Source organism: Phaethon aethereus, assembly GCF_964289735.1.
Source record: "Phaethon aethereus genome assembly, chromosome: 6".
In the NCBI taxonomy this organism is placed as follows: domain Eukaryota; kingdom Metazoa; phylum Chordata; class Aves; order Phaethontiformes; family Phaethontidae; genus Phaethon; species Phaethon aethereus.
Window position 1 is genome coordinate 1,993,323 of NC_138580.1, and position 27,746 is coordinate 2,021,068.

Genomic DNA, 27,746 nt, shown 5'->3' on the forward strand with positions numbered 1-27,746 from the left:
TCCCCCGCCCCCTGGCGCGGGGCCTCTCTTCCATCCGCCTGGTCCTTGCCGCCGCCAGCGGCTCCGGGCGCCGGCGCTAAGGGAGGCGGAGAAGAGCTCCTCGCGTCTGGGCCGGCGGCCAGGATGTCAGGTGGGGACTCGGCGGCGGCGGCGGCGACCGCCTCCCCGCAGCCGCTCCCGTTCTCCTTGCCGAAGCCCCCTCCCCTCATGCAGCTGACGCCGGGGGACGCCGTCCGCCCCGTCGCTTCCGCTGCGGACCAATCGCCGAAGAGCACTCGACTGGCGGGCCGGCCGGATTGGCCAGCCGGGAAGCCAGTCAGCCTGCTGGCCCCGCTACTCCCGCCCCGCGGGGAACCCGAGCCGCTCATGCCCTTTGGCCCCTCGTCGCGGCAGCCACTCAGAGGGCGGCTTCTTGGCAGGTGCAGCGGCGGCAGCCTGCTGAGCCCCTCGATGCGGCCCGGCGGCGTCGACCGCGGTTCCCTTATGGTGAGTAGGGGGGCGCTTGGGGGGCTGTGCTGCGTCTCCGCGCCCGGCCGGCCCCGCCGGGGTTCGCGGCTCTCGGCCGCGGCCCTTTGTGGCGGGAACCGGCTTTGTCGTGTTGTGAGTGCGCTCGGTCTTGGCGGGCTTCCGCCTCCGGAGGCGGCGCGTTGCTGCCGAGCCCCGCGAATGGGTGTGCGGCTGAAGGGAGCGGACGCTTGGCCGGTGCCGTTCCTGCCGTAAGACCCCTCTGCCACAGCGACCGGCAAGGGAGGGGCTGCTAGGCGGCAAACGGCAGCTGGCTGGCCCTCAGAAAGTAAAAGAAAACGCGGTTATACTCGGAGTTCTTTTGGCTTGAGTTATTTGGGCAGCATCAGTAAGCAGGCAGGCTGTCACTGCGTGTCTTGTGAGGCTCAAAGTTGTGGCAGGGGAGGTCAAGTGTTACCTTCAGAAGTTTCGGACCTTTCTAGTTGTTTGTGATTTCTTTGTCTGAAACACCCACTCCCATCTTCAGAGAGTCGTTCTCAAAAAAAAAAAAACCACAGAAAATTTGTTTTTAAACACATAAGAAAAAGGTGTTACTTTTTTTTTTCATGATAAGCCTTCTAAAATGATGTTTTACTTAAGAAGAGTTTTCATATGAATAAACTAGTACACTTTTCTAACATATTTCTGTATGCATATATATGTAAGTTATGTGTTCTTCAAAGTAAAATACTTTTCAGGGTTTATCTTAAGGTACCCTTAGAGCTTTTGCTTCTGACTAGAATAGAAAGCTCTATATGTTTTTGTACTAGCAGTGTGACTGTACCAAATATCAGAACACCAACAGGATTCAGGTTTTTGGATGGTAGTCAGTGTAGAAGCTATTTCAGACCTGGACATCAGGAGTAGAAGATATTTTTTTTCCTCTCTTTGACTTTTGTGCCACAGGGTTACTTGTGTTAACTGTAATTGCATGGAAGAGCATGCAGAAGTAGTTGCATTCCTAACTTTAGTATGGTTTTCTGTGACAAACCGTAAGATGAAAGAATTATGGAGGTTTATTTTCATTTGGGTGTTGATATGGAAATTTTAAACTGATTTGTTAATTATGAATAACTCTGGCTCTAGAGGACCTAGAAGAGTGAATGATCTTACTTGCTGTTTTGCAATATCAGTCTAAAATTACCTAAATAGTTTTCAGTTCAGTGTTGAGCTTCTTTGTTCTTATAAGAAAGATGGAGACAGATTTCAGCAGCGTCTGTTGCGATAAGACAAGGGGTAGTCGTTTTAAACTAAAAGAGGGGAGATTCAGACTCAATATAAGGAAGAAATTTTTGACCATGAGGATGGTGAACCCCTGGCCAAGGTTGCCCAGAGAGGTGGGAGATGCCCCATCCCTGGAAACATCCCAGGTCAGGCTGGACGGGGCTCTGAGCAACCTGATCATGTTGAAGATGTCCCTGCTCATGGCAGGGAGGTTGGACTAGATGGCCTTGAAAGGTCCCTTCCTGCCCAAATTGTTCCATGATTTGTTCTTAATGCTTTTATTGGGGTTTGGGGTCATTGACTTCATGCTGATTTTTCTCATTTGTTGTTGACTTTCAGATGGGACACCCAGGCATGCCACATTACCCTCCAATGGGAATGCACCCTATGGGTCAGAGACCACCAAATATGCCACCAGTTCCACACGGGATGATGCCTCAGATGATGCCCCCCATGGGAGGACCACCAATGGGGCAGGTAAGGCAGTTTCACAAGATTATTTTCTTTTTTTCTTCCCATAATAGTGTCAGGTAATCCCTGAGGTAGGTAAGTCTCATGCAGTAGCTTGCAAATGGTAAGGTTAACAGTTTGGGGTGTTTTGTGCCACAGTCCCTATCCATGTAGAAACTCTTCTCATTTGTAATAGGTATTTGATGCACCTCGTGTAACTTTAATTGTAAACAGCCATAGGTATAAATCCATAATTTGTTTTTTATTAAAGCTTTTTGGTAGTTTTAGATTTTGAAGAAGTAAGGTTGTCTTACTAATACTAGGAAAATAAAGTAGTGGTTCTTTTCAGAGGTAACAGTACAGAACTTCGTATTAATTCTTGGCTAACTCTTACATCTGCACAGATGAAAAATACAGGGAGATTGCAAGGGAAGAAATAATTACATTTTGAATTTTTGCAGAATTCCTTCTTGAATCCTAGGGAGTTATTTATCATTCTGTGTATATACAGTTGTTGCTAGTGTCATGTGATTGAAAAATAAACTGAGCCATTCAGATTGACAGTTGTGAACCTGGGCTGATAGGTAAGAGTAGCGAGAATCATACGTGTGCTTTTTGCAAATCTAAAGCTTTTCTTTTCAATAATCAAAGATCTTTTCCTGTGTGGTTTCTGATTAAATTCTCAACTTCTAAAAGAAACAATTCTCTTTCTGGATATAATAAATGTTCTAGTGATACTACCTGTGATGATGGTTTACATAAGTAGGAACTGAGTGTCATCATCTAGATGAGAGCAAACTGTGGATGGCAAGAAAGATTAACTCTTTGAGAATGGCCCACAAGGTCATGCTGACAACTCAGTGTTCTTCCTTTGCAGCACCTTGAATAGACCGTATGTCTTTTTTTTTTCTTTTTTTTTAACCAGTATATAAAGGCTTGGTAGGAACCTCTTCAGCATGGTTTTGCAGCATATTAGAGCTTCTGGTGTAAAAATAATGCAGTTTTAAAAGATGAGGAGGATTTGACCAGTAGCGTGATGGCTAATAGCATGAGCTTTTGTGTGTGTTCATTAGAAACTTAAGTAGCAATCCTGTCTTAGTCCTCTACTTAACAGTTCTTTTGTAGCTTCTGTTCCACTGTTCTCAGTCTCATACATTGAATATTTCAATCTTCAGTATTTTAGTGAGCAATATAGAGAACTCGTGACTCTTCGGTAGATGTAGAGCAAAAAGCTAAAGATAAATGGCATGGCAGAGGGGAGAGGTTCGATTACCCTACAGCCTCAAGGGTGGGACAGGATGGTGATATTTTCACACCATGAACTATTGTGCTGGAAGTATCAGCCCATGTTGACTTGCTTCCTTGCATGATAAACTCTTTCTTCCAGCAGATATCAGAGGTTTATTTGTGAGGCTTTGCAGAATGGGATGTTTTGTAGCTTGTTTTCACCTTTCTGAGGAGAACCCCCGTAGGACAGGTGACTACTTTGCATAGAGAATAGCAATGGCCTACTGTCAACATCATTCAGAGGAAGATCTTTTGGAAAATAATTAGCTCTCCTTCCCAATTTTTTTTTCCCCTTTGCTGACTTTGAGTTAGTGTTATGCAGAAACCGAGCAGTACGCAGGGTTTCTTCAGGACCTGAGCCAGGGCTTTGAAGAAGTTTGACATGCTCAGAGTCCCCTTAGTTGCAAGTAGCGGTGGGGCAAGAGTGCTTTCTTCTCCTGCTTCTACAGGATGGCGAGAAATAGGAGGGGCCGCCTTCCAGTCTTTCCTTCCTCCCTCACCCTCCCAAGAAAACCTTGTGGATTTGAGGGTGGAGCAGTAGCCCTACCACATATCCCTCTCTCCGCACGAGATGCAAGATGAGGAGAGTGGTAACCTGATGCTCCCTGAAGATACAGGGGGATGGGGTCACTTGGCCAGCCTGCCAAGGACAATAAAGGTAAAGGGGCATAACTGAAAGGTTGAAGGGGGTTGACTTCTCAAGACTTATTTGGGATGAGTGGCCAAAAGTTCATGTTCATAATGACCTAAATTATATATTTTGTTCATTTTGCCACTTTTTTAATGGCTTGTTAGTTCTTAAAAGCTAGGATCAGCAAAAATAATGGGAAACATGCAAGATATTAAAAACTTTTTCAGTAGCATTTTTGACATCTTTTCAGTGCATCACTTCAGTGATGCATAACTTCTGCATAACTATCCTTTTGAGACTATAAGCATAAATATTTAAGCAAAAGCTAGCTTATCTGAGTAGCAGTTCTGTGGGTTTTTTGGTCTCGTTGGACCACCCAGCAAACTCGGATACAGGTCTAAACTCAAACTTTTTATTTCTGTAGTGTGGTATGACCCCATTACCAAGTTCACACTGTTACATGGTTTAATATTGTATGTCTACGTTGAGGTTTTTTTACCATACTTTTAAAAAAAACAGTTCATAATTGTGTTAGAGTTTTGATGTTTAAATTTAATAGCTCTCTCCATCTTGAAGTTGTTTGCAGACATTCATTCTTCTAGTGTCCCTGTAAAGTGTTTCTTCCTATTTGTGAGGTAAGAGGAAAGGGAGACAGTTTGAAAGTTGTCAAAAAATGTGAGCAGAACTAATCTTAGATTCTGAGTTTACCTTCCCTTTGTTTAGTTTGTTCTGTGTGGCCTTGTAATTTTGCAGAAATCTTTCCCAACCTTTGTTTTTTCCTGCTTTAACTTAGGATTTCAGTAATACCTTACTAACAGATCACACATCATTTGCTGTTGTTCTTTTGTAGTTTAAATGGTCGTCTTTATTAAAATTTCCTATCAGACTTTGGAATACTGTAGACATGTTATTCCTAATGTTCATTTTGTAGGAGTGTAATGAAGGGAATGAGAATTCTACAAACCCATCCTTCTTGTTGCCAAGTGCTTAAAAGGTGGTTTTGTTGTTTTTTTTAACTAAAAATTAGTACCAGGTAATTGCTTTTAAATAAAAATAAAAAAATATGTTTAAAATATCATAAAATACATCTGAAATACTATTTAATTATAGATGCCTGGAATGATGCAGTCAGTAATGCCTGGAATGATGATGTCTCACATGTCCCAAGCTGCTATGCAGCCTACAGTTCCGGTGAGTTTAACTAAACTTTTCTGGTTTTTAAGAGCTCTTTGTGTTGGTTGCTGTTGTTGCTTCAGAATGGGTATGCCTTTATTTTCTTGAATTGGATTATGAAAAAGGTATTGCTAATTGCAATGAAGTTTTACCTAGCTCTTGAATTATTGTTAAAAATACAATTTTTGTGAGAGGCGGAGCTAGTAATTGTTGATGTCCTGTGAATTTTCACCATCCTTTAAACTCTTCTTTGTAACTGTGTCTGATTTTCTCTTCTTTCTGCTTCTTTCTTCTTTTCTTCTTCTGGATTCTGCTTCCCATAATGCTTCCCACACCTCTGGCCTCTTCCCTTGTCCCTTACCTGCTTGTAGCTTGGCAGGAACCAGTGTGAACTCTGGCTGTTTGGAGGGAGGGCTAGTTGTCTGACCACTATATATCTGATTTTTCGTAAAAGTTTCTAAAATTCAGCGCATTTGAGATCCTGAGTAAAGTTTGCTGAAATAGGTAAAAGTATGAGGAAGTAATGTGGGTGGAAATGGAGAAGGAAGAGTTAACAGATATTACAGATGAAGTTTCTGAGGTGGAGAAGGCTAAATTTCTTTCCTATTAACATGATCTTTTTTGAGATTTAAAGTAACTGCAGGAGATGCACTTAAAAGCAGTTCTATCCACTTAAATTTAGAAATAAATTATTTTTGTTACCATGCAGGTACTGCATCCCCAAGTCACATTTCATCCTGTAGAACTCTGAACTTTTCTACAGTGCTAAGCACAAAATCTTTGCTGCTGCTTTTGTTGACTGTTTCAAAAAATAAGTTGGTTAATAGTCCACTTCTTTTTCATTAAGTGTTTGCTGAAAGGAAATCTTTAATTTATCTACTAAATATGCTATGTGTAACCAGATGGATTGTGTTAAGTGGTCCATCTGCCTTCTAGAGTAATGAGAGAAAAATCACAAAGATGCAAAGTTTCTGCAAAATAAGTAGAGAAGGGACTGTTAGGAAAAGGATGTAACATCATCTTCACAGAATCACTAGGTTGGAAAAGACCTTCAAGATCATCAAGTCCAACCATTAATCCAGCGCCACCATGTCCCCTAAACCACGTCTTGAAGTGCCACATCCACACATATTTTGAACACTTCCAGAGATGGCAACTCCACCACCTCCCTGGGCAGCCTGTTCCAATGCCTGACCACTCTCAGTGAAGAAATTTTTCCTAATATCCAATCTAAACCTCCCCTGGCGCAACTTGAGGCTGTTTCCTCTTGACCTATCGCTGGTTACTTGGGAGAAGAGACCGACACCCTCGTCGCCATAACCCCCTTTCAGGTAGTTGTAGGGAGCGATACGGCCTCCTCTCAGCCTCCTCTTCTCCAGGCTAAACAACCCCAGTTCCCTCAGCCTCTCCTCATAAGACTTGTGCTCCAGACCCCTCACCAGCTTCGTTGCCCTTCTCTGGACACACTCCAGCACCTCAACATCCTTCTTGTAGTGAGGGGCCCAAAACTGAACACAGTATTCAAGGTGCGGCCTCACTAGTGCCGAGTACAGGGGCACGATCCCTGCCCTGCTCCTGCTGGCCACACTATTGCTGATAGAGGCCAGGACGCTGTTGGCCACCTTGGCCACCTGGGCACACTGCCGGCTCATGTTCAGCCGGCTGTCGACCAGCACCCCCAGGTCCCTTTCCGCCGGGCTGCTCTCCAGCCACTCCTCCCCAAGCCTGGAGCGTTGCATGGGGTTGTTGTGGTCAAAGTGCAGGACCCGGCACTTGGCCTTATTAAACCTCATACAGTTGGCCTCTGCCCATCGATCCAGCCTGTCCAGCTCCCTCTGCAGAGCCCTCCTACCCTCCAGCAGATCAACACTCCCACCCAACTTGGTGTCATCTGCAAACTTACTGAGGGAGCACTCGATCCCCTCATCAAGATCATCTATAAAGATATTGAACAAGACCAGCCCGAGAACCGAGCCCTGGGGAACACCGCTTGTGACCGGCCGCCAGCCGGATTTAACACCGTTCACCACAACTCTCTGGGCTCGGCTGTCCAGCCAGTTCTTTCCCCAGCGAAGAGCATAGCTGTCCAAGCCACGAGCCGCCAGCTTCTCCAGGAGAATGCTGTGGGAGACGCTGTCAAAGGCTTTACTAAAGTCCCGGTAGACAACGTCCACAGCCTTTCCCTCATCCACTAGGCAGGTCACCTGGTCATAGAAGGAGATCAGGTTGGTCAAGCAGGACCTGCCTTTCATGAACCCGTGCTGGCTGGGCCTGATCGCTTTGGTGTCCTGCACATGCCCTGTGAGCACTCTCAAGACCAACCGCTCCATAATCTTCCCTGGTACAGAGGTCAGGCTGACAGGCCTGTAGTTCCCAGGATCCTCCTTCTGGCCTTTCTTGTAGACGGGTGTCACATTGGCAAGCCTCCAGTCATCTGGGACCTCCCCTGTTAACCAGGACTGCTGATAAATGATGGAGAGTGGCTTGACGTGTACTAGATGACTGAGATTTCATACCAGAGAAGGGATGTTAATTTTCTTAACAGCAGAGAAAAACTCAAGTTTAGTGCTTGGGCTTTATGAGACCCTGGAGAATCTGCCTGCTAGTTACAAGTGTGCTTCTCCCTGCTGTCCTCTGTTTAATGAGATGTGAGTGTATGTTTACAGCCGTAGTGTAATTTAAGTAACAGTCAGTAACTCCTTAGGCAAATTCTTGGGAACCGTGCTTCATTAGTTCTTGTGCTTGTGTAGTTACTTCCTAATGCACTGAATATTTTAGAAGCTACCAAGCAGGAAGGATGTTAGTGATTTTCCTCCATTTCCCATACAGAAGTTGTTACAATCTTCTGACTAGCGATGCTCATGGAAAATTTTGAAAGAATTTCAGACCTTCAGAGAAAAATCTTAAAAACGCTATGGCCAAAAGAGATGTAAAAGGGGAGGGAGGGAACAGTGCTAAAATCAGTCTAATTTTGAATTTTAGTGTATGTTTTTACATGTTTTGGCAAGAGGGCAGCTAATTTGGTTTTCTAATACCAATAATTTAAGGAGTAAATTTTGATTGAATTAAGTCTGTGGGTATATGGTATTTAGGAGGTAAAGTAGCATGGCAGAGGGCTTCAGCTCTTAATTTTGCCCTTAACCCTCTTGGCAGTGATAGCAGGAGCTCACACCTTTGTGCCATGTGTTTGAGAAGGCATTTGTCTGTCATGGCAGAATTCTTGTCCCTCTCTGCTATTGCGTGTGTAGCACAGCCTGGAAAGTGTTTCAAAAATAAAAGACTGATTTTACCACTTCCTAATTAGAAATAATTTGTAGATAAGTAAAAAAGTGTGACCTTCTTTGCAGCCCTGGTGATTTGCTTGGTAAGCTTCATGAGATTATTGACTTGTTACAATGTTGGCTGTCTGGAAAATACCTTCTTCAAGTGTAAAATGTAATCTAAAGCTCACTGAGGCCAACTGAATGATTTATGCTGATGTCAGGGCTCTTTAGTCTTGACTGTTTCATCCAAATGTGGTGGTCTTTCAAACCACTCCCTATGCAGGTTTGCTGTCTGTTTTGTCATTTACAGAAGTGTTTACTTCCAGAAAGCTGATTAGAACCAGTGTAGTTCCTAAAAATGATTATTTCAGTCAGATTAGTGCTCTTACAATGCACAGCAAATTAGAGTGGAACTTGGAAAAGTAAACCGAGGCACAAGAAAAGAAACATGTCAGAAGGATTACGTAGCAGAGACACAAATTTAACTATGGCCTTGCTTAACTGACAGTCCTCACGCTCAAAGACATATGTGTGCACGCAGAGTAGCTGAGATTTTTTTAATACACAGAATGCACTTTAAAGGCCTGCATTTTGTTAATGATTCACCTGGTTTAGTCCTGTTAGATAATATCAAACATAATATGATTTCTTTTCTCTTTAACAAATTTTACTTTTTTACTTCAGTTTTTTATTGGAATCAACTTTGTAGAAGAGAGATGAAAGGTAAACCCTAGCAAAGGATAAACCTGCAAGCAATATTTTTGCCTACAGAAAAAGAAATTGGGAAAACTCTATTTGAATTCTGTTAATCTTTTTCTTTAGTTTGAAAATTTTCAAAAAGGGTATCTGTAAGAGCTTTGGTTAGTTGCAAGCAGTTTTATGAATGCAACAAATTCAACACTAATATGTTCAAAGGCTTGAGGCACTTAATTATAACAGAAGCCTACTAAGCTACTCCAGCAGAAATTCAGAACATTTTTTTTTTTTCTACTTTCCCCTCCTCCCAGCCTACTTGTTTGGGAGATGAAGATGTGTATTGAAAAGATGGCAAGGGACCCCATGATATATTTTATTGTATAAATTGCCTTTCTGAAAAGTAGTTTGATGTTCCTAATCACTTATTTAAGGAGCAGTAATAATTAAGCAGTCAATGGGAAACTAGGAATCCATATTTAAGGCAGTAGAGCATTTTGTTGCTGAAAGCACTTGTTTGCATATGTACTGTATTTATTGATGGTTTAATTACAATTGCACTCAGTACTGAAATGTCTGTTGATTGTTCCTACAGCCAGGGGTGAACAGTATGGATGCACAAGTAGGTAAGTATAAACAATTTGTTACCATTTCAAAATATTTCACCAGAATTAGGTGAAGTGTTTAAAAAAAAAAAAAAAATCATACTTTCCTGTAAAATGTGATGTAGCATTTCAGTAACTGACATCTTCATTAGTTCCCAGAAAATTTTTTTTTCTTTCAAACACTGATTAATTAATCTTTATATAGAAAAATAAAGCAACCAAGCCCTCTTTAAAATTAATGTTTTAAATTTTATTTTTCAGGTGTAACGCCTCCTGGAACTCAGGTAATTGAAAACCAAAATTCTAAAAGATTGTAATAGCATTGTGGTGTTGTGCATACATGGCTTTACAGGTTTAAAAGAATACCTTGTATCTTATTTTTCTTATCATATGGAGCTTCTTTGCTTTATTTGACTGTCAGCCTATAATTAATTTTAAAATTAATAGTTCCAAATGTGTTTCTTATTTGTCAGGGACATACAGATTTCATGATCTTTTTATGCGAATGTAGTAAAAAAATTTTTTTTTTAAGAAATTTAAGCTTGAGCTAAACTAGATGTGCATTTCTGCTGTATTTCTAGTTCTTCTAGTATGCAGGGCAGCAATATGAGACATTTCTTGTGGTGTTTTTAGGTCTTTTTGCCCTACCTGAGCATGAAGTGAATTGTAGCCTAGATACCTATGTTACTTTAAAGCTGAATTGTTTAAGATTTAAATCTTCGCAAGTGTTGGGCTAGATGGCTACTCAGGGTGAAGTTGGGGTTTTATTTGCACTGAAGAAGATTGAAGGTTGTTCCTCTTACTGCATTTCCTCTTTGTCCTTCCATATCAGGGACCAGTTCATAAGCAGATTTTTATTTTACTTATGTTTGGGTAATGTTTTACCTGTTACATATTAATGAATATTTTGCTATGGCAGTTCTAATAGGTATAGGAGAATTTGGTAGACAATGATTAAGTCTTCCTTGCTGTTCCTTAATGCAGCTGTGCTTAGCAGGAGAAGCCAGGTTCAAGGTTCTGGTATTATTCAGTCCCATGTGATTTATTGGAACCTTTATTAGCATTGTCAGCTTGCTGAGAGTTTTGTTACCAAACACTTTAACAATAAAAAGAGAATAGCCTATATAGTTACCCAGTAATTATTTTGAAAACATCACTGTCGTTTTTGAAAAACATAAAGTACTAACCTCAAAAGAATGGCTATCGCCACTTTATGGGGCTCATTGGTAATTTAGCTTAACTTCTACCTCCAAAGTCTTGACATTATTTGAAATTTGCTTTGTTAGTGTCTCCTTCCATGTTTGTGGGAACATAGCATAATTCAGTAGCTTAAGTAGGAACAAATATTGGGTAGGTTGCATGGAAGGTGATTTAGCATAGGTTGAACTTCTAAGCAGGAAGGTGACTTGGAGACCAAATTTACTTCATTGGGTGATTTTTCAGTACAACAGTACTCCAGCTTTCCATCAGATGTGAAGTTGCTGATGAAACAGAACTGGTGCTGTAAATCTCAACATTGAAACTTCTGAATCGTGAATTAATGTAACTTTGTATTGAGGTAGGCAGGTCATCTGGAAGTGATCTCAAATTTTGTCTTTCATGGTACCTTGAATGACCATGAATAACTTTCAGTCACTATCAGATTTCTGTTTAAAATTTTGTAAGTATTAAATTACTTGTCCAGAAGGTATCCCAGACATTTACCTTTAGTTTTTAAGATGATGAAGAAAAAAGTTTGGCTAGATAACCAAGAGGTGGAATCTGTAAAAACAGTCATGTGGCCTCAAAGATACCCCACTGTAAGTTTTTTTTGGCTGTTGCTTCAAAATTTGGGGACCTTGTACCTAGCTGAATTATTAAATGTCAGCAAATATCAGTTGTCCTTTTATTTCTATGAGATTCGCATTCTGTGTAATTGAATGAGGCAATTGAACCTATAAAAGATTGTTTTTCCTCAGCCATATCCAGGAACTGAAACAGAGTAGATGTCTAAAGCTGTGTTTTGCCAGCCCTAATTTCAGAGAGTTTATATAAACTGTTGATGAAAAGCAGTTGGGAGGCACTCCTCAGTTCACACTAAACTCTTAAAGCCAGAATCTTTTTGAAGCAAATTTTTCTTAGTTTTGAAAGCATAGTGTGCTTCTGGGACTTTCACTTGAAGTTGTTAGGGTCAGATCACATTCACTTTTGCTTGCTTTTCTGATGGTAGTTGACTGCCTTGGATTGCTGAATGGGAGGGGGCTGTCAGAGACTCTTAATAGCTCTTGTCACAAAGTAGTGGTTTCTTGAAAGCAATACTGACTTAAATGTGTTTAGATTTTTGGCTTGCTGTCTTTCCTTTGCTGCTGAATTACTTAGTATATTTAATGTACGTGTTCAAATGAAAAACGAATATTAACCAGAATGTCTTTTCAGAGCTCTGTTTTGTTTCGCCCTCAGACAACACATCCTGTAGTTTGTGCAGCCCAGCAAACTGCCACAACCAACAGTTCTGTTAATGAAGAGCACTCTAAACAGGTTTATCAGCTTTCCACTTGTATTTAACTTTTTAGTGGCTTTGATAGCATCTTGGCCAGCAATTATTGTTCATCATTAATGGTATCTTTTATTTTTACTAGAAATCTACATGGACAGAACACAAATCACCTGATGGAAGAACATATTACTATAATACTGAAACAAAGCAGTCTACATGGGAGAAGCCAGATGATCTCAAAACACCTGCCGAGGTGAACTAAATTCAGATGAAGATTACTGTACTGTGTGCATTTGTGTGAACACAAGAATTTCCTAGCATAAGTATCATGCAGGAGGATGGCTGTGCCAATAGATGTTCTTTTCCAATGGGAGCAAAATCTTAAAATAAGAAATGCTGCAAAAATGTTTATATCGTGTTCCTTATGTTGTTGGAACTTGAGGCTGCAAAATGGACAAAACTCCGTTTTCATCAATTTTTCATCAAAATGAACAGTTTTCATCAATTTTTAGATAAATCTTCTGTATTAGAAAACGACTTTCTTAAATATTTACATGAGTAATGTGTATGTGTTTATCTCTAGGGGGGGATTTTCCTTGGAAAGTATATACCTTGTATTCATTGATCCTTAAGTTATTTCTTTGTGTAGTGTTTCTGTCTTCACTTCTAGCTATCCTTTTAATTTAAAAACACCATTGTAATTTTGATATTATGTTTTTGTTTTCTATCCATTAGCAATTGTTGTCTAAGTGTCCCTGGAAAGAGTATAAATCTGATTCTGGAAAGCCCTACTATTATAATTCCCAAACAAAGGAATCGCGCTGGGCAAAACCCAAGGAGCTTGAGGATCTTGAAGGTAATGTTAAGAAAAAATAGTAGGGAGAGCAGCAGTGAGTTGTAAGCTGTGCACGGGCTTGAGTTTGGGCAAAAATTTGGCATCAAAGCATAGCAGTCAAACTTGTGTTAGAAATGAAATCCACTGAAATAAGCTGTATGTAGTAGAATTAATGCAGTCTGAGATTTCTATGGAGCAGTCTTGTCTCCTGTGTCCGCACCATCTCATCACCATCCCTGTGTCCATTATACCTGTAGTTCTTCCCTATTTATGTGGCAGGAGCATCAGCTCCCCCTCGTGTCCCTGAACAGGAAGAGGCTTAGGATGTGAGGTGCTGTGGCTTGTTCAGGGCTACATGCATGCTCTCTGTGCTAGCAGCAGGTAACGCTTCAAGTCTTTCTTCGTTTTAGGGCTATTGTAGGATTTGAGTCTTAGGTTGCCACCAATCCTTTGGAAACTTGTAGGTACCTAGTAGGATTTCTGAAGGGGTTTAGGTTGATAGGGGAAGACAAGAGGCAGGGGTACGACTGTACTAATCCTCATTCGCTTCAGAAACCTGGGTGGAAGGGTGCTGGACTTTTGAGTACTGTATAGCTTATAATTGAGTAAGAATTACATTTTTTTTCGGTGTCTTGGAAGAATTTTGGAAACAGTAATGTATTTCATACTCAAAGCAGTAGTACTGGCTGTCTGCTGAAAGCCAAAATTGTGTGTAAGGATTTGCTTAGGTATCAATTTGCTTTTAATTTTTGACAAATTATTTTGATAAACTATGATGTGGCAAAAATACTAGTAATTTTTTTTTATACCCTTCTGTATTATAAAGGCAGTGTCCCCTTTTGTACAAACATCATATGATGCTATGCTCCTGTTTTTCACTTTTAGCACGGTTTTGTTTGGTATTGTAAGGCAAATAAGATCTTGATGAAAAAATCTACAAAATCAGCTGGGGTAAGAAATGAGTATTTAAAAAAGTACTATGAAGAATAAGCATCAGTGACTGTTAGAATAAAAAAGGAGGAAAGATGTGTTTTAGTAGACGTGACTTTATCTGTTCTTTAAACTAGTCTTTTAAAGTTGAAATAGTTATTTTAAACCAAGAAGTCATTTTTATATACCCTAATCTTTATTTAATGGGATTTCTAAATTTTGTTCTAGTCTGAATTTATGTCAGTCTTTAAAGGGCACAAATACTAAAATTATTGATCGTAACAAAAATATTTAAAGCTATGCTTTTATTAAATCATGTTAACAGTAACTTTTTTACTATGCATATATGAACTATTTTTGAAGCTATATTTTGATTGTTTTTTCCCCTCTCTCCTCTAGCAATGATTAAAGCTGAAGAAAACAGGTATGTTTTTAATGGTATGCTAATGTTTTTTACATTAGTCTGCCTATTATTTCTTAAAAATGGAATCTAGTCCTTGAATCTTAAAACATTCTCCATGCAGTTTTTCATTCCAAATAGTGACTTACTATATAAAACCTTAAATAATATATTCTAGATTTCTTTTTAACTGAAATGATTGATCTGCATAGATACAGTTTCAGTAAAGCATTTCTTTTCTCTGAGCCAGGATTCGTTTGTGTTCTTTGGAGATACAATCTTTACTAGATGTAAACCTCTCATTTTGTACTTTAACTTGCTTAAACTACAGGTTTCCCTAAACCTTTAAGTTGTCCCATGCTTGTACATGACTCTTCCTGTTTTTTGATACCTGTAGCACAAAGCCTGAAGAATCGACTCCCACATCTACTCCAGCTGCTGCAGCTGAAGCAACAAACACAACCACTGCAGCCACAACTGCTGCTGAAACTGCCGCAGCTGTTACTACCACCACTGCTACTTCTGCGGCAACAGCAGCCTCTGAAGCAGAATCTGCTGCAGCTGCTTCTGTGGTAGAAAATGAGAGTACCAGCACAGCCGCAGCTGAGGAACAAGCAACTTCTGCACCTGCTGCACAGGAACAGAGTGGAGAAACTGCAGCTAACACAGCAGACGACTCTTCCAAGCAGGAGGCTTCAGCAGAGTAAGTGAAATTACAAAGCATGTGGTGCTGCTGCAGTTTTGTATTTCTTCTAGGATCTGGTTTATCTTCAATTGTAAGTGGCGAGGCTTCTTTGACAGTTAGCCGTTTCTCCAGTGAAACGTGAGCATGAATCAATGGCAGCACAGAAGAATAATGAGTAAGAAAGAGAGGAAGAAGTATTAAATGTATTTTTAGAAAAACTGACATGCTCCCCTTGCCAACCCTCTCCCAAAGCTCTTAAACCCTGCAGAGAACATTAGTGGCTTCAATATTTCATGAATTTTTCAATAGCTGTGAGAGTTTGCCAGGGTAATGTTATGTGTTTACCCTGTGTGTTTCCTCTTACATAGATCTGTGCGATTGACTATCGTTAGAAGAAAATGCAATACTAAATAGACCTTTATCTGTTCCACCAGAAATGAGATCCTTTGTTTCTTAATAATGGAGAATTGATTATGTGGTGAATTGCAGCGTAATATTTTTATAATTCAAACAGAAAAGAAACATGCTGTGGGGGATTATAGCTATCAGGAGATAATTAAGGGCAAGAGGCATATTTTTAGGCACTCCCCTTTATATTTTTATATAATATATATGTAAATATTCCCGCTAAATGTCATATTTTTATGAATAATTTCTAGATAACTTGAGCAGGTAGCCAGTTGCATAAGTGATAATACTTTTCTGAAATAATTTGCCTTTTTTCATCAGTTGTATATGGTGTCTGTAAAGGAAGAGTCTTGTACAAATTGTTTGTACAAGTGTTTATCATGTGTAGCATTATTATTTTTGAGTTGCTATTTAAAAAAACTCATTCTATCTGATTATGGTATTTATTACTCTTCAGTGGCTCGAACTTAAAAAATGCTTAAATAATAAAATTACTGATTTTTGTATATAGTGCTGCTTCAAAGAAGGAGGACGACGATGCCCAACCAGTTAAAAAAACCTATACCTGGAATACAAAGGAAGAAGCAAAGCAAGCATTTAAAGAACTCTTAAAAGAAAAGGTATTTCAATTATTCTTCATGGTTTATTGAACTACCAAAACTTCATTTGCCAGAAATTGCTAGACTTTTTTTTTGGTGAAGAATTTCTAACGGTTGTGGAAGAGGACTTTTGTACTAGGCAAGAAATGAGGGAAAAGAAAGCTACTATGAAAACAATACACAGTTTAAACTTTTTTCAGCTCTTTGGGTGAGGGCGGAGCTCTTGAGTTTTCACTGGGGCTCTCAGTTATTTCTTATTTTCATCTTTTTACATTATCCCCACATTGTAATGCAAACTTGTACTCTGGTCTTTGTCCAAAATTCAAACTGGAACAGTGAGTGATTTGATGGATAGCTTCACTTAGATGCTTCATAGGCAGTGTAGAGGTCCATATGGAAAAAGGACAAACCGCTAGATTTAGTATGTGGTGTTTCCATAAGCTAATATGATTGAAGGACACATTTCCCACCTCCTCCATGAAGTAGTAATTCTAAAACTGTATTTAAGCATTGTGGAAATGATGGTTGTAAATATTTTTGTCTGACAGTGAGGTACATTTCTAATAAGTGTTGCCTGATTTGTCTAAGTTCTCTATTTTTTATCTTTGCTTTAAAGATGGAGCTGCAGTGAAAGTAAAATGGCTTTGGTTTTCTCTTAGATTATATGGGGTCTGTTTGTGTTTTGTCTAGTGAGTCAACATAGTTGTATAGTAGACAAACTTTCAGAAGAATTTGTTGTAGAAATAGGAATAATCCCAAAAGTACCTTGTTTCGTTTTTCCATGTTGACGGTGAACAAACTTTTTTTTTTTTTTAAATTGTGACTAAGAATGGTGTCCTAACCTTGAAAGTGTAATGCATTTTTTTCTTGTAAGGGCTGTTTTTTAAGGAACCTGTCATTGTTCAATGTTGATTCCATATCTTATTACTTAATGATTGAATGTTTTCACAGCGAGTACCATCCAATGCTTCTTGGGAGCAAGCTATGAAAATGATCATTAATGATCCTAGATACAGGTACTGCTTGATTCTTTCCTCATTACATTTCTACACAAATGCTATTTTAAGTAGTTTGACTTTACTGATGTAACTTGATTGTTTTAATAGATATTTGTGCATTTGTGAACGTGTACCATTGTCCGGGAACTTTGTTCCTCTACTACATAAAGAAATGCAAGTCCTAGGCTTAATTTTTTCCTTTGGAAAGATGTGGTGGTTTTTGTGTTTTATGCTCTTTAAATTGTTCTTTTGTTAATAAAAGCACACATTTACAATGACAGAGCTAAAGACCTTCTAGGTTACTTTTTTAAATGGGTGGCTGCTACAAACATTGGCAGAGAAGCGGTTGCTATCCATGATAAAAATAGCATTGTAATGTGAAATGCGTGAATGCAACCTGAAAGGATGATAGTAGTTTGTGTTTTATTATTAACTGCTTTTATTAGTAAGTGCTTGTTTTTACTGCTTTTTTTGAAAAGATCTTCCATAATCCTGAGGGAGAGGCAGTGAGATGACTGGCCATTTAGATTGTATTTAATTTTGTCTCAAAAATCTGGATTATTCAAGTCTGTTACCTTTGGGCTCTTTGGTTTTGTTTTTCCACTTTAATTCCCTTTTGTATAATTGATGTTGTTTTCTTTTTCTTTGATATGAAGTGCTTTGGCAAAATTAAGTGAAAAAAAGCAAGCCTTTAATGCTTACAAAGTTCAAACAGAAAAAGAAGAGAAAGAAGAAGCAAGATCAAAATACAAAGAAGCTAAAGAATCCTTCCAGCGTTTTCTCGAAAACCATGAAAAGATGACATCCACAACAAGATACAAGTAAGACTGATCTTAAATGAAGTTCCAGCCTTCACTGGCTTGCCAAGTTAATGATCAGATCTTGCTGGCTTGCTCTTGGTGAATGCTAACGTTGTATGCGCTCAGCCTGGAAAAGCTTGTAACTAAAAGTTTTACAGGAACACAAATGTTCTCATTTTCATAGACTCTGGCAAAAAAAAATCTCATTTTCATAGACCTATGCAAAAAAGACCAGGTGTGCTGATGGTAATGGTTTGAAGTTCTAATAAGTAGAAGTATAAGGTAATGCTGAGAGGAGTTTTATATTACATCTGCCATTAAGTACAAAGTAGTTCTGATAGCCTGTTCATGGAAGTTCATGCCCAAAGGGAGGTATGTCTAATAAGCCTGTCATTGAAAATTTTATATATCTGATTGCATATAACGTTTGCTAGAACAGTGGCCTGACCATGTGCTAGCCCTCGGATAAAAATACTAATGTAATGCACAGGACGTCAACTTGCATTTCTATAGAGAGGCATGTATTGTGGCATCAGCTTTAGTTTTTAACTGTTTCCTTTGTTTATAAGAGATAGAAAGCTGTCACAGAAAAAGCTGCTGAAGACAGAAAATTAGGGAGATGTCATACAAAAGCATTGTGATGTATAACAGAATTCATTTAACGTTATTGTAAGCCAGTGAGACAATTTAAGTTGGTGTTCACCATTAAATGATTGTATGCTTTTTCTTTTTGTACAGAAAAGCTGAACAAATGTTTGGGGAGATGGAAGTCTGGAATGCAATATCTGAGCGTGATCGTCTTGAAATTTATGAAGACGTTTTGTTTTTTCTGTCTAAGAAAGAGAAGGTAACTTTCTTTCAAACTTTTTCTCTTGTTATCAGTCACTTAGTTTATACATCTTAGTAAAGAAATCTTGCAAGCAGTGCAGTTCTTAGTGCTGTTCGTGGACAGTCAAAATGCAAACAGGAGGGGAGGAATCTGTAGGAAAGGCAGGGAGGAGCAAATGAGAATGTTGCTGTGAACCGTATACTGCTTACAGGGTACCGGTCAGGTTACCGCCTCTCCAGCGGAAGGGGGAGAGAAAAGAACAGAAGGGAGGCAAGGTTTATCAACTATGAGATCCTATAGAGGGGGGACTCTTCAGTTTAGAAAGGTGTGATGGGGGAAGGGAACAAAGGAAAAAGCATTGGTGGGACTTTTCATAACTATGACTGGTTTTGTAGATAGGAACTTGGAGACAATTGTTCCTTATTTCTCATTATACAATACCTAAGGGGTATAATAATGTTAGCAGGCAGAAGGTGACGAATCCTTACCTAAACAAACCACTAGAAGTTCTGTTCCTGCGCAGGACGCAACTGAAGTTGGGCAACTAACTGCTGCAGGGTAACGTTTTGGAGATCAAAATTTCCTGAAAAGCTACCTGGCTGAAACTGGGCAAGCATGCTAGGAGTCGATCGCTGTTACCTTTCCCTAGTTCATTGCAGTCTGCTGGTGGACAAGATGAACCCCTGATTTGATCCTGTGTGGCAGATACAATAGCAGTTTCCTTGAAAGGTCTTTCTTATTGAGATATGTTGCTGCTAATTTTGTGAATGTGTTTAATTTTTAGTGTGACTTTAACAAATTATATGATGTCTTTTGTTTTGAGCTGCTCTGAAGCAGACTGTGAAACTCTCACAGGCTTATTACAGAAAGCCATGTTTCCTTTGACCTCAGCGGTATCATACCGACTTTGAGGATCCAGCCCTAACTGTATCTAGTCAGTTCATCTTCACTGAAATTTGGTGCTGATGCTAGCACTCACCAACATCCTTGAGTAGACAGAAAACAGGTGCTTAAAAACAAATTGTGTAGCAAGACTATGTCTGAAATTGTGAGACTAGTGTTAAGGTCCACACTTGCTAGAAAAGAAAAACAAACAGGAAGAGGCCAGCCATCCAAACAGCACTGCTTAAGGAATTGCCTATGATTAGCACATCTGGTTTAGATCTGCTCTTCAGCAGCACAGTGGGCCATAGTACATGGTTGCAGCACTGACTGTTTACTGAGTGTACTGGCAGTTTCCTAGCAGTTTCTCTGAAAGATGAGCATGCTTTCATGAGCTTTTCCTGTCTGTTGGGAACAGTCAGAGATAGTGATACTGAAATAGTTTATCTGTGGATGCAAGTGATAATAGGGTATAAAAATTGTATGTAGGTCCAAATTGTATTATGTTGCTTTGCATGTAAATGAAAGGTTATTTTTGTGTTTTCTTAGCGAACAAACTTTGAGGGGTCATGTATTTTTGTCTATACAACCTCAAATTGGGGGGAAAAAAAATAAATCATTTTTTCCTCAGGAACAAGCCAAACAGTTACGAAAGAGGAATTGGGAAGCTTTAAAGAACATACTAGATAACATGGCTAACGTCACATACTGTACTACTTGGTCAGAGGCTCAGCAGTATCTGATGGACAATCCTACATTTGCAGAAGATGAGGAACTTCAGAGTATGTAAAAAGTCTATGCGTTTCTTTTGGAAGAGGGAATGGATTTGTCTTTAGCAGCAAGGACTCCTGACTAAGTATGGCTTGCTCTTGCCCAGTCCAGAGCTGCTATGACAGCTGCTGAGCAGCCTGTATAAAGGCAATTGTCTTGTTTTGTTCCTAGGAAACAGTCAGCTTCAAAAACCATTACTGATTAATTGTGATGATATAGCAAAGGATACCTTTTTTGTGGGGACTGAATTGCCTGAATAGTTGTTAGCCTTTGAAATTTGAAGTGTTATTTGACAATGTAATCTGTTGCAAATACTTATGCTACCTTCTGCTAGACTGAGATCCTGCTGTTCGTTTTCCTAGAAAAAATAATTGTTTTTACTCTTCTAGAGTAAGAAGGTAGTTTTTCCATTATGAGCACATTTTTCTTACATAAATGAGTCGATCCTGTATTTTAAGAGCAGCATATGCATTTACACAACTGCTAAAGCAAGGCTTCTGTGCTCTGTATTGGCAATGATAATTTATCCAGCCTGGGGGAGGTTTGTTTTTGCTGCGCAGGTTTTCATGTATTTTGGTGCTCAGTGGAACTTCCACTCACGGTTACAATTGGCAACGCTTACTTCGCAGTGAGAGACTTTCTACAGTTGGTGGCAAGAAATACCTAATTTTTACTCTTATGACTCTGTTGTTATCTGTTGCTAGACATGGATAAGGAGGATGCACTGATCTGTTTTGAGGAACATATCAGGGCATTGGAAAAAGAGGAGGAGGAAGAAAAACAGAAAAGTTTGCTTAGAGAAAGAAGGCGGCAGCGTAAAAACAGAGAATCTTTTCAGGTTGGTGGACTTTCTTTCTCTGTTCCAGATGTGTCATATGATTAGATAGTCTAACGGGTGCGCATAATGAGTTACGTACCAGTGTTGTAGCATTTTGTCTGCTGTATAATACATCTGTTTGCCAGAAAGCTGCAAGAGTAGAGGGAAGTAAGAGGAAATAATTTTGAATGGAAAGGGAATGCAATTAGAACATTGTAAATGGTAGAAGAAGTCAGGAAGAAATGATGATGTAAAAAATGATTTTCCAATTGCATTTTAACAAAAATGGAATTCCAGTTATCAAGAGTATCCATTCCAGTTGTTAGCCAAGTAAAAGTGTGATGAGTGACGACAAATTTCCATTTCGCTTGCATTTTGTAGCTGTTTCTAGATGAACTGCATGAGCATGGACAATTGCATTCGATGTCCTCTTGGATGGAGTTGTACCCAACCATAAGCTCTGACATCAGATTCACTAATATGCTTGGTCAACCTGGTAAGAATACGGTCTCTTCCAACCCTGTAGAAAGTAGGGTAAAGGTCTTGGGATTTGGGGCAGAATAGAGCAGAGTTATTTATATATTTTTCTAAATGTCTAAAAAAATGCAGCTCTTTTATTAGAGCTAGCTTTTGACTTATCTAGTTTTTTCATCAGGATCAACAGCACTTGATCTTTTCAAGTTCTATGTTGAAGACTTGAAAGCACGTTACCATGATGAAAAGAAGATAATAAAAGATATCTTAAAGGTGAGAGGGGGAAAATGCTCCATTATGTGGTTTCTTCCTTTAATACCAAATACATCATTCAGGTGAACTCTTTACTAATGGGAGATGGGATTTCACATTGTGTTAATGTCATGTGCATTAGCAATGAAGTGAGAGGTCCTGACTTACCTGATGCCAAAGAAGCAATTTTCTTACAGGATAAGGGATTTGTGGTTGAAGTGAATACTTCTTTTGAAGATTTTGTTACGGTCATCAGTTCAACTAAAAGAGCTACTACCTTAGATGCGGGAAATATCAAGCTGGCTTTCAACAGTGTAAGTATTAACATATAGGTATGTTTGGAAACTTGTAATATGAAATCTCTTGTAAAAACAAGAAATGGCACTTACTTTCAATGTATTGCTATGGCTATTTTTGTAATGGTTGAGAGAGATGCTGTGCTTTAGATTTGCTTATCCTGATATTGGTTCCCAAAATAAAGACTACATTCTTCATTCAGAACATAAACGTACCAACTTGAGAAATTCTGTGGTAGGAGTCAAGTAATGTTCTCTCATTTATACGTAACTTTTCTCAGGAGGGATTTTTTTGTGTGTGTATTTCTGTAGTTCTGGCTTGCATGATGTATTAACTCTTACTGTAGATCCTGCTTGAGAAACTGCAGTTGCATGCTTTAAAAATAAGCCGTTGGTTAATTTTTCTGTATGCGCAGGTGACTAATAGAAAACTCTAAAGGTGAACTGTTGTTGGGCTTTCAAAAAATTGCCTTAAACTGAATTACTAGCCTTCCATTTTGACATCTTCCCAATGATCTTACGACTTTTGATACAGCTGCTAGAAAAGGCAGAAGCCCGTGAAAGAGAGAGGGAAAAAGAAGAAGCTCGCAAAATGAAGCGGAAAGAGTCTGCCTTCAAGAGTATGTTGAAGCAAGCTACTCCTCCGATTGAATTGGATGCTGTCTGGGAAGATGTATGTATTGTCATTTAATTATGAAAGTCTTTCCAAATATATTTAACAGGCTACTGCTTTTATAAGTAAACCTAGATTTTTGAAGCTCTTAGTGTTTCTGTTTATCTAACTTAGACCCATAACAATTGTCCTGTCACATCTTCAGTAAAGTTTGAGATCTGATGTGAATAATTTCATTCTATTGATACTTTTGATTGAATACATTTAAAAACAAAAACAAAAAGCCCTAAACCCAACCAACCAAATAAACAAAAAACACCAACTCCCCAAAAAATAATCACATACAGCCCCCAAACTTAATTTAAATGGAGATAAAGCACTCTGCTTAGTTAAAAGACTATAACTTTGTTCTGGTTAAGATAACCTTTAAAAAACTTTCCTCTTTGTATAAAAACGCATGCTTTAACAAGCTTGCATGGCTTAATTGGCATATGCAGGAAAAATCAGTCTGATTTTGCGTATTTCCATCTGTTACAGTTTTACTGAAGACTTTTGGTTGTGAAGCTGGCATAAAAAATGTTTAGCCTTGTAAAGTACGATGGCTTTTTCAACTAGTGAAATAATGTCCTTTTTTTTTAGTATTTTTATTTCTGAACTGCTGTATTTCATATTAGTATTTCATTGCTATTTTTCTTACAGATCAGAGATAGATTTGTGAAAGAACCAGCATTTGAAGATATCACTCTGGAGTCTGAGAGAAAAAGAATATTTAAAGATTTCATGCATGTACTAGAGGTAGTTATTACTTTTATTTTTTCCTGATTAGGGGGAAAAAAAAAAAATATGTGAGTTGATCGTCTCTTAAATTGTCTGGGAAGGGAGAGGGTTTTAACAGGATTCTACTGATTTCTGTTACAGTGGGCATTGTGCATTACCTAAAAGTAATGGATATTAAAACCTCATCTTGAAAGTAAGGAACTGAAGAAACATGTCACGGTTATTTGATATTATTTGATTCGTAGTTGTTCTTTTAATCTGTTTCCCTATGAGAATTTTTGGAAGTTAACATCAACATTTTCTGTTTTATTTTAGAAAAATTGTTTATTGCTGTGATTTCATACTAACTTAAATTGGAAATAGAAATTCTGCAGTATTTTATTCACTGCAAATCTGGAACTTCAAGAACAAACCAACCTCTGCGGATGTACTTTTTTTGCTGTAGCCAAGTTTTTGCTGATGTGGAAAAGGAGTGATGTACTTTAGTTCATTCTTAATTTTTGGATGGGCCACAGTAAGAGTTGAGCTGCAGAAGTTTTGACAAGTTGTTCTTGTTGCATAAGGTGCTGGTTTTTTCCTAGATAATGTAAGATTTGATTTTGCAGCACATGCTCTTCGAGTTTTTTGTTTAGTTTTTCTGGGGAGTTTGTAGGTGTTTTTAAGATTACTTAATTTCAGAATTTCGAATTTGGCAAAGTAAGGTAAGCAGTATATTCTAGGCCATCTTGAGCAGGGGCTTTTAAATTGGAAGCATTGAAACAGGGGTCCAGGTAAAGCGAAGCTGTGTGCATCTATGCCTAAAGTTGTATGTTTCGTTGCTCCTAGGTGCTTGTTACTACAACTTCAACATGGCAATACTGGTAGCTGTTTATGGATTTTGAGACAATAAATACGTGATTTTTATTTTTTTTAACCATTGCTAGCCATAGATGGATGATGAGAAACATCATGACAATTTCTTGCTGTGTCCTATAGACCAATGACAACATTTGCCTTCTCTTGTACTCTAGCATGAGTGTCAGCATCATCATTCAAAGAACAAGAAACATTCTAAAAAGTCTAAAAAACATCACAGGAAGCGGTCTCGATCTCGTTCGGTAAGGTGTTTCATGATGTCTTAAAATCCATTTCTGTAACTATTTGTAATGCTGTCATCTTGCTAATCACGTTGGTTTTGTATCTCAAGGGCTCAGAGTCTGAGGATGATGATAGCCATTCAAAGAAGAAAAGGCAGCGTTCAGAATCTAGATCAGTTTCTGAGCGTTCTTCCAGTGCAGAATCCGGTATGAGATTTTTCTTGTTTGTTTTTAAATTAGTGTTACTGTTTTGTTGCTGGGTTTTTATCATTTATTGATGTATTTTTGTTTCTCCATATGTTTGCAGAGAGGAGTTACAAGAAGTCAAAAAAACACAAGAAAAAGAGCAAGAAGAGGAGACATAAGTCTGTAAGTGCAGTTAACTTTTTTGAGTTGGCTAATGGACAACTTGGCACCTTACGGTTTCAGTAATACTTTTAGGTATCTGTAATCATCGAGCTGCCTTTGTAATAGGGACTGTGTGAGATCAGACTGGAGGAGGGTATTGGCAAGATAGTAATTTTCTGTTTTGCCTATCCTAATATTAAACCATTTAAGACTGCTAAAGTCAGGGGTTTTATCTGCAACTATGCAAGCAGATGTAAAGGACTGTACTAGTAGCCTGGTATTTGCCATTTATCCTGGCAGATCTTGGTGTTCACTTTTACTGTGGAGTGCTGGGAAGAATCCCAGCCACCTTCTCCTTTTGTCTTATGCTGAGCATCATTCCTTCTGTCTGCTTGAGTATCAGGGTTGTCCTAGAAGCTCTGATATCAAATGTGCCGGAGAATCAAAAGGACAACCTGAAGAGCAGAAGGAGAGCTTTCACTCTGTATATTGTTTGAGGCCAAAGAATTTTATTTTTTTCCTGGGTAAAGAAAAAAGTTTGATTCTCTGAACTCATCTTGGCTACAAAACTCTTCAAAACTGATGTATTCTTCTGTTTCTGTAATTTTTTTAGCAGTTAGCTGTGCCCTTCAGTGGACAGTGTTCACAAGGAGGGGGGGATATCCTTAGCCATTGTGTGGGATACTAGTGCTAAGGGGTTGCAATGCAAATGGGGACACATAAGCTTAGCAACACTGGGATGAAATGTGGAGTAAAAGCAGTCGTGCCCCGTAATCCCTCTCGGTATGGTTAATAGTCTGGTAAAAGTCCAGCAGCTTTAAAGCAATCGAGTATGGCCAAGCAGCTGTGTAACAGAAAAACATTTCCCAGACTTCAGCCTTTCCAGAGATCTTGCTGAATGACATTTGTGCGCAGAAGAGATTTACTGTATGGCAACCAGCATGCCCTGTCTTTGCATGCACTGAGAATGGTGAAAGTTCTTCTGTATTGAACAAAAGTCTCCTTTTCAAATCACTTGAGTAATGTTTTTGCATTACATACTTCTGCCACGGTTAACAGGATGTGCTTAATTTGTAACCACTTTAAGCATTTTTTTTCTAATATGGTCTATCTTGAAATGGAGTCAGACTTTTCGGGGGGGGGGCTATTCTATAAATTTGTATTTAATATATTAAATATTAAACATTTCCCCTTTTATTTACACAGGATTCACCAGAATCAGATATGGAACGAGAAAAAGACAAAAAAGAGAGAGAGAGAGAGAGTGAAAAGGATAGAGCTAGACAAAGATCTGAATCAAAACATAAATCTCCCACTAAAAAACGACCTGGAAAAGATTCTGTAAGCTTTCTTGTTTCCTTTTTATCTGATGCTTTGGGTACCAGCGGGATGCTGTAGTATAATATGCAAGCTTTATAGGTTTCCTTTAAGTAAGGTGCTAAAGCTTTATTTATGTTCCATTTATAGATAAACAGGGCCAAATGTTCAAGCAGAGTTTAATCATACAGATCCTATTCCCTCATTTACTGTTTTCTTCCTTGATGTGTGAAATTACCGTTCGATTTAAGTGCTATTTGTTGTTGCTCATAGATGTAAAGTGTGAATGAGGTATGTTATTTTATAGATAGTGCCGAAGTTTGGTTCGTGCTGTGACAAAGTAGTATTTGTGACGAAGCTGCCGTTCTTTTTTCCATCCAGTTGGCCAGGCTGATCTCAAAAGAGATGAGCAGCATAGCCAATTAAACATTCGAGTGACTGCTTGGCACCTGCAGTCTAAAATGTCAGTAGTTGCAGTGCTGGGCTGGCGCTAGGCTGACCCTGGAGGAAAATCTTAGTGGAACGTTCTGCAATTCTTGTGCTTTTCAAGCTGGGAAGTCCTGTGGGAGTGTGCTTGTGACTGCAGTCCTGCTCTTTGCTGTGGCGCTGCTGCCTGTGACTTGTTTGGGAAGGGGCTTAGAACAGTATTGTCGAAGACATGTACAAGTGTTTGGATGAAAAATAGGAGCTTCTTTTGGTTCAGCATCTTTTGGGGTCTCTTTGGGGGGAATTACGTGACTCACTCTGGTTATTTAGATTGTGGTGGTGGAGGCGGCCTTCTGGATAACACCCCATTCCTTCCACCTTCTGAGAGAGGATGGGAGGGCAGGTGTCTGCTTTTCATACTGTTGTCTTAAAATAAGCTGCTTTGGCCTCCAGGTGCCTTTGAAAAGCCCAATTACGTGGCCTAAGGAGGCACCTTCTATTGAGAGCGCGGACGCAGGTGCAATGAAGCAGATGCAGTCTGCAGGAGGGCCTTGGCTTCGCTTGCAGTTTCCCTTTTGCCCACCCCACTTCTTCTGGCTGCAGCTGCTGTTGGCGAGGGGACACCAAGCAACCTCCTGTGCCCCGTGCTCCCCGGCCGCCCGCCCGTATGCCTGCTGCGGGCCGCCAGCGCGAGCCTGTGCGGTGCGTAAGGTACGTGCTGCTTACCACTAACCTTGCTTCTCTCTGCAGGGGAACTGGGATACTTCTGGCAGTGAACTGAGTGAAGGGGAGTTGGAAAAACAGAGGAGGACTCTTTTGGAACAACTGGATGAAGATCAATAAGAACATTATTTATACCAAATATGTTTACATTGTGGCATAATAAAAGAAACCAATGTCTAATTCA

The 27,746-nt window shown here is 39.3% G+C and overlaps 1 protein-coding gene across 1 annotated transcript; it reads left to right on the top strand.

Annotated features, from left to right (window-relative positions):
- The first annotated feature begins 435 nt into the window (after window positions 1-435).
- PRPF40A (pre-mRNA processing factor 40 homolog A) lies at window positions 436-27,746 on the top strand. The gene is made up of 26 exons (XM_082001443.1): window positions 436-486; window positions 2,068-2,205; window positions 5,207-5,287; window positions 9,821-9,851; window positions 10,092-10,114; window positions 12,246-12,347; window positions 12,449-12,559; window positions 13,042-13,162; window positions 14,471-14,495; window positions 14,869-15,174; window positions 16,076-16,184; window positions 17,115-17,179; window positions 17,818-17,982; window positions 18,700-18,808; window positions 20,304-20,454; window positions 21,148-21,281; window positions 21,642-21,756; window positions 21,904-22,007; window positions 22,184-22,300; window positions 22,818-22,955; window positions 23,595-23,690; window positions 24,683-24,769; window positions 24,859-24,955; window positions 25,056-25,117; window positions 26,303-26,437; window positions 27,590-27,746. Exons 1-26 carry the CDS (start codon window positions 451-453, stop codon window positions 27,680-27,682), a joined length of 2,751 nt encoding a protein of 916 aa, XP_081857569.1. The 5' UTR covers window positions 436-450; the 3' UTR covers window positions 27,683-27,746.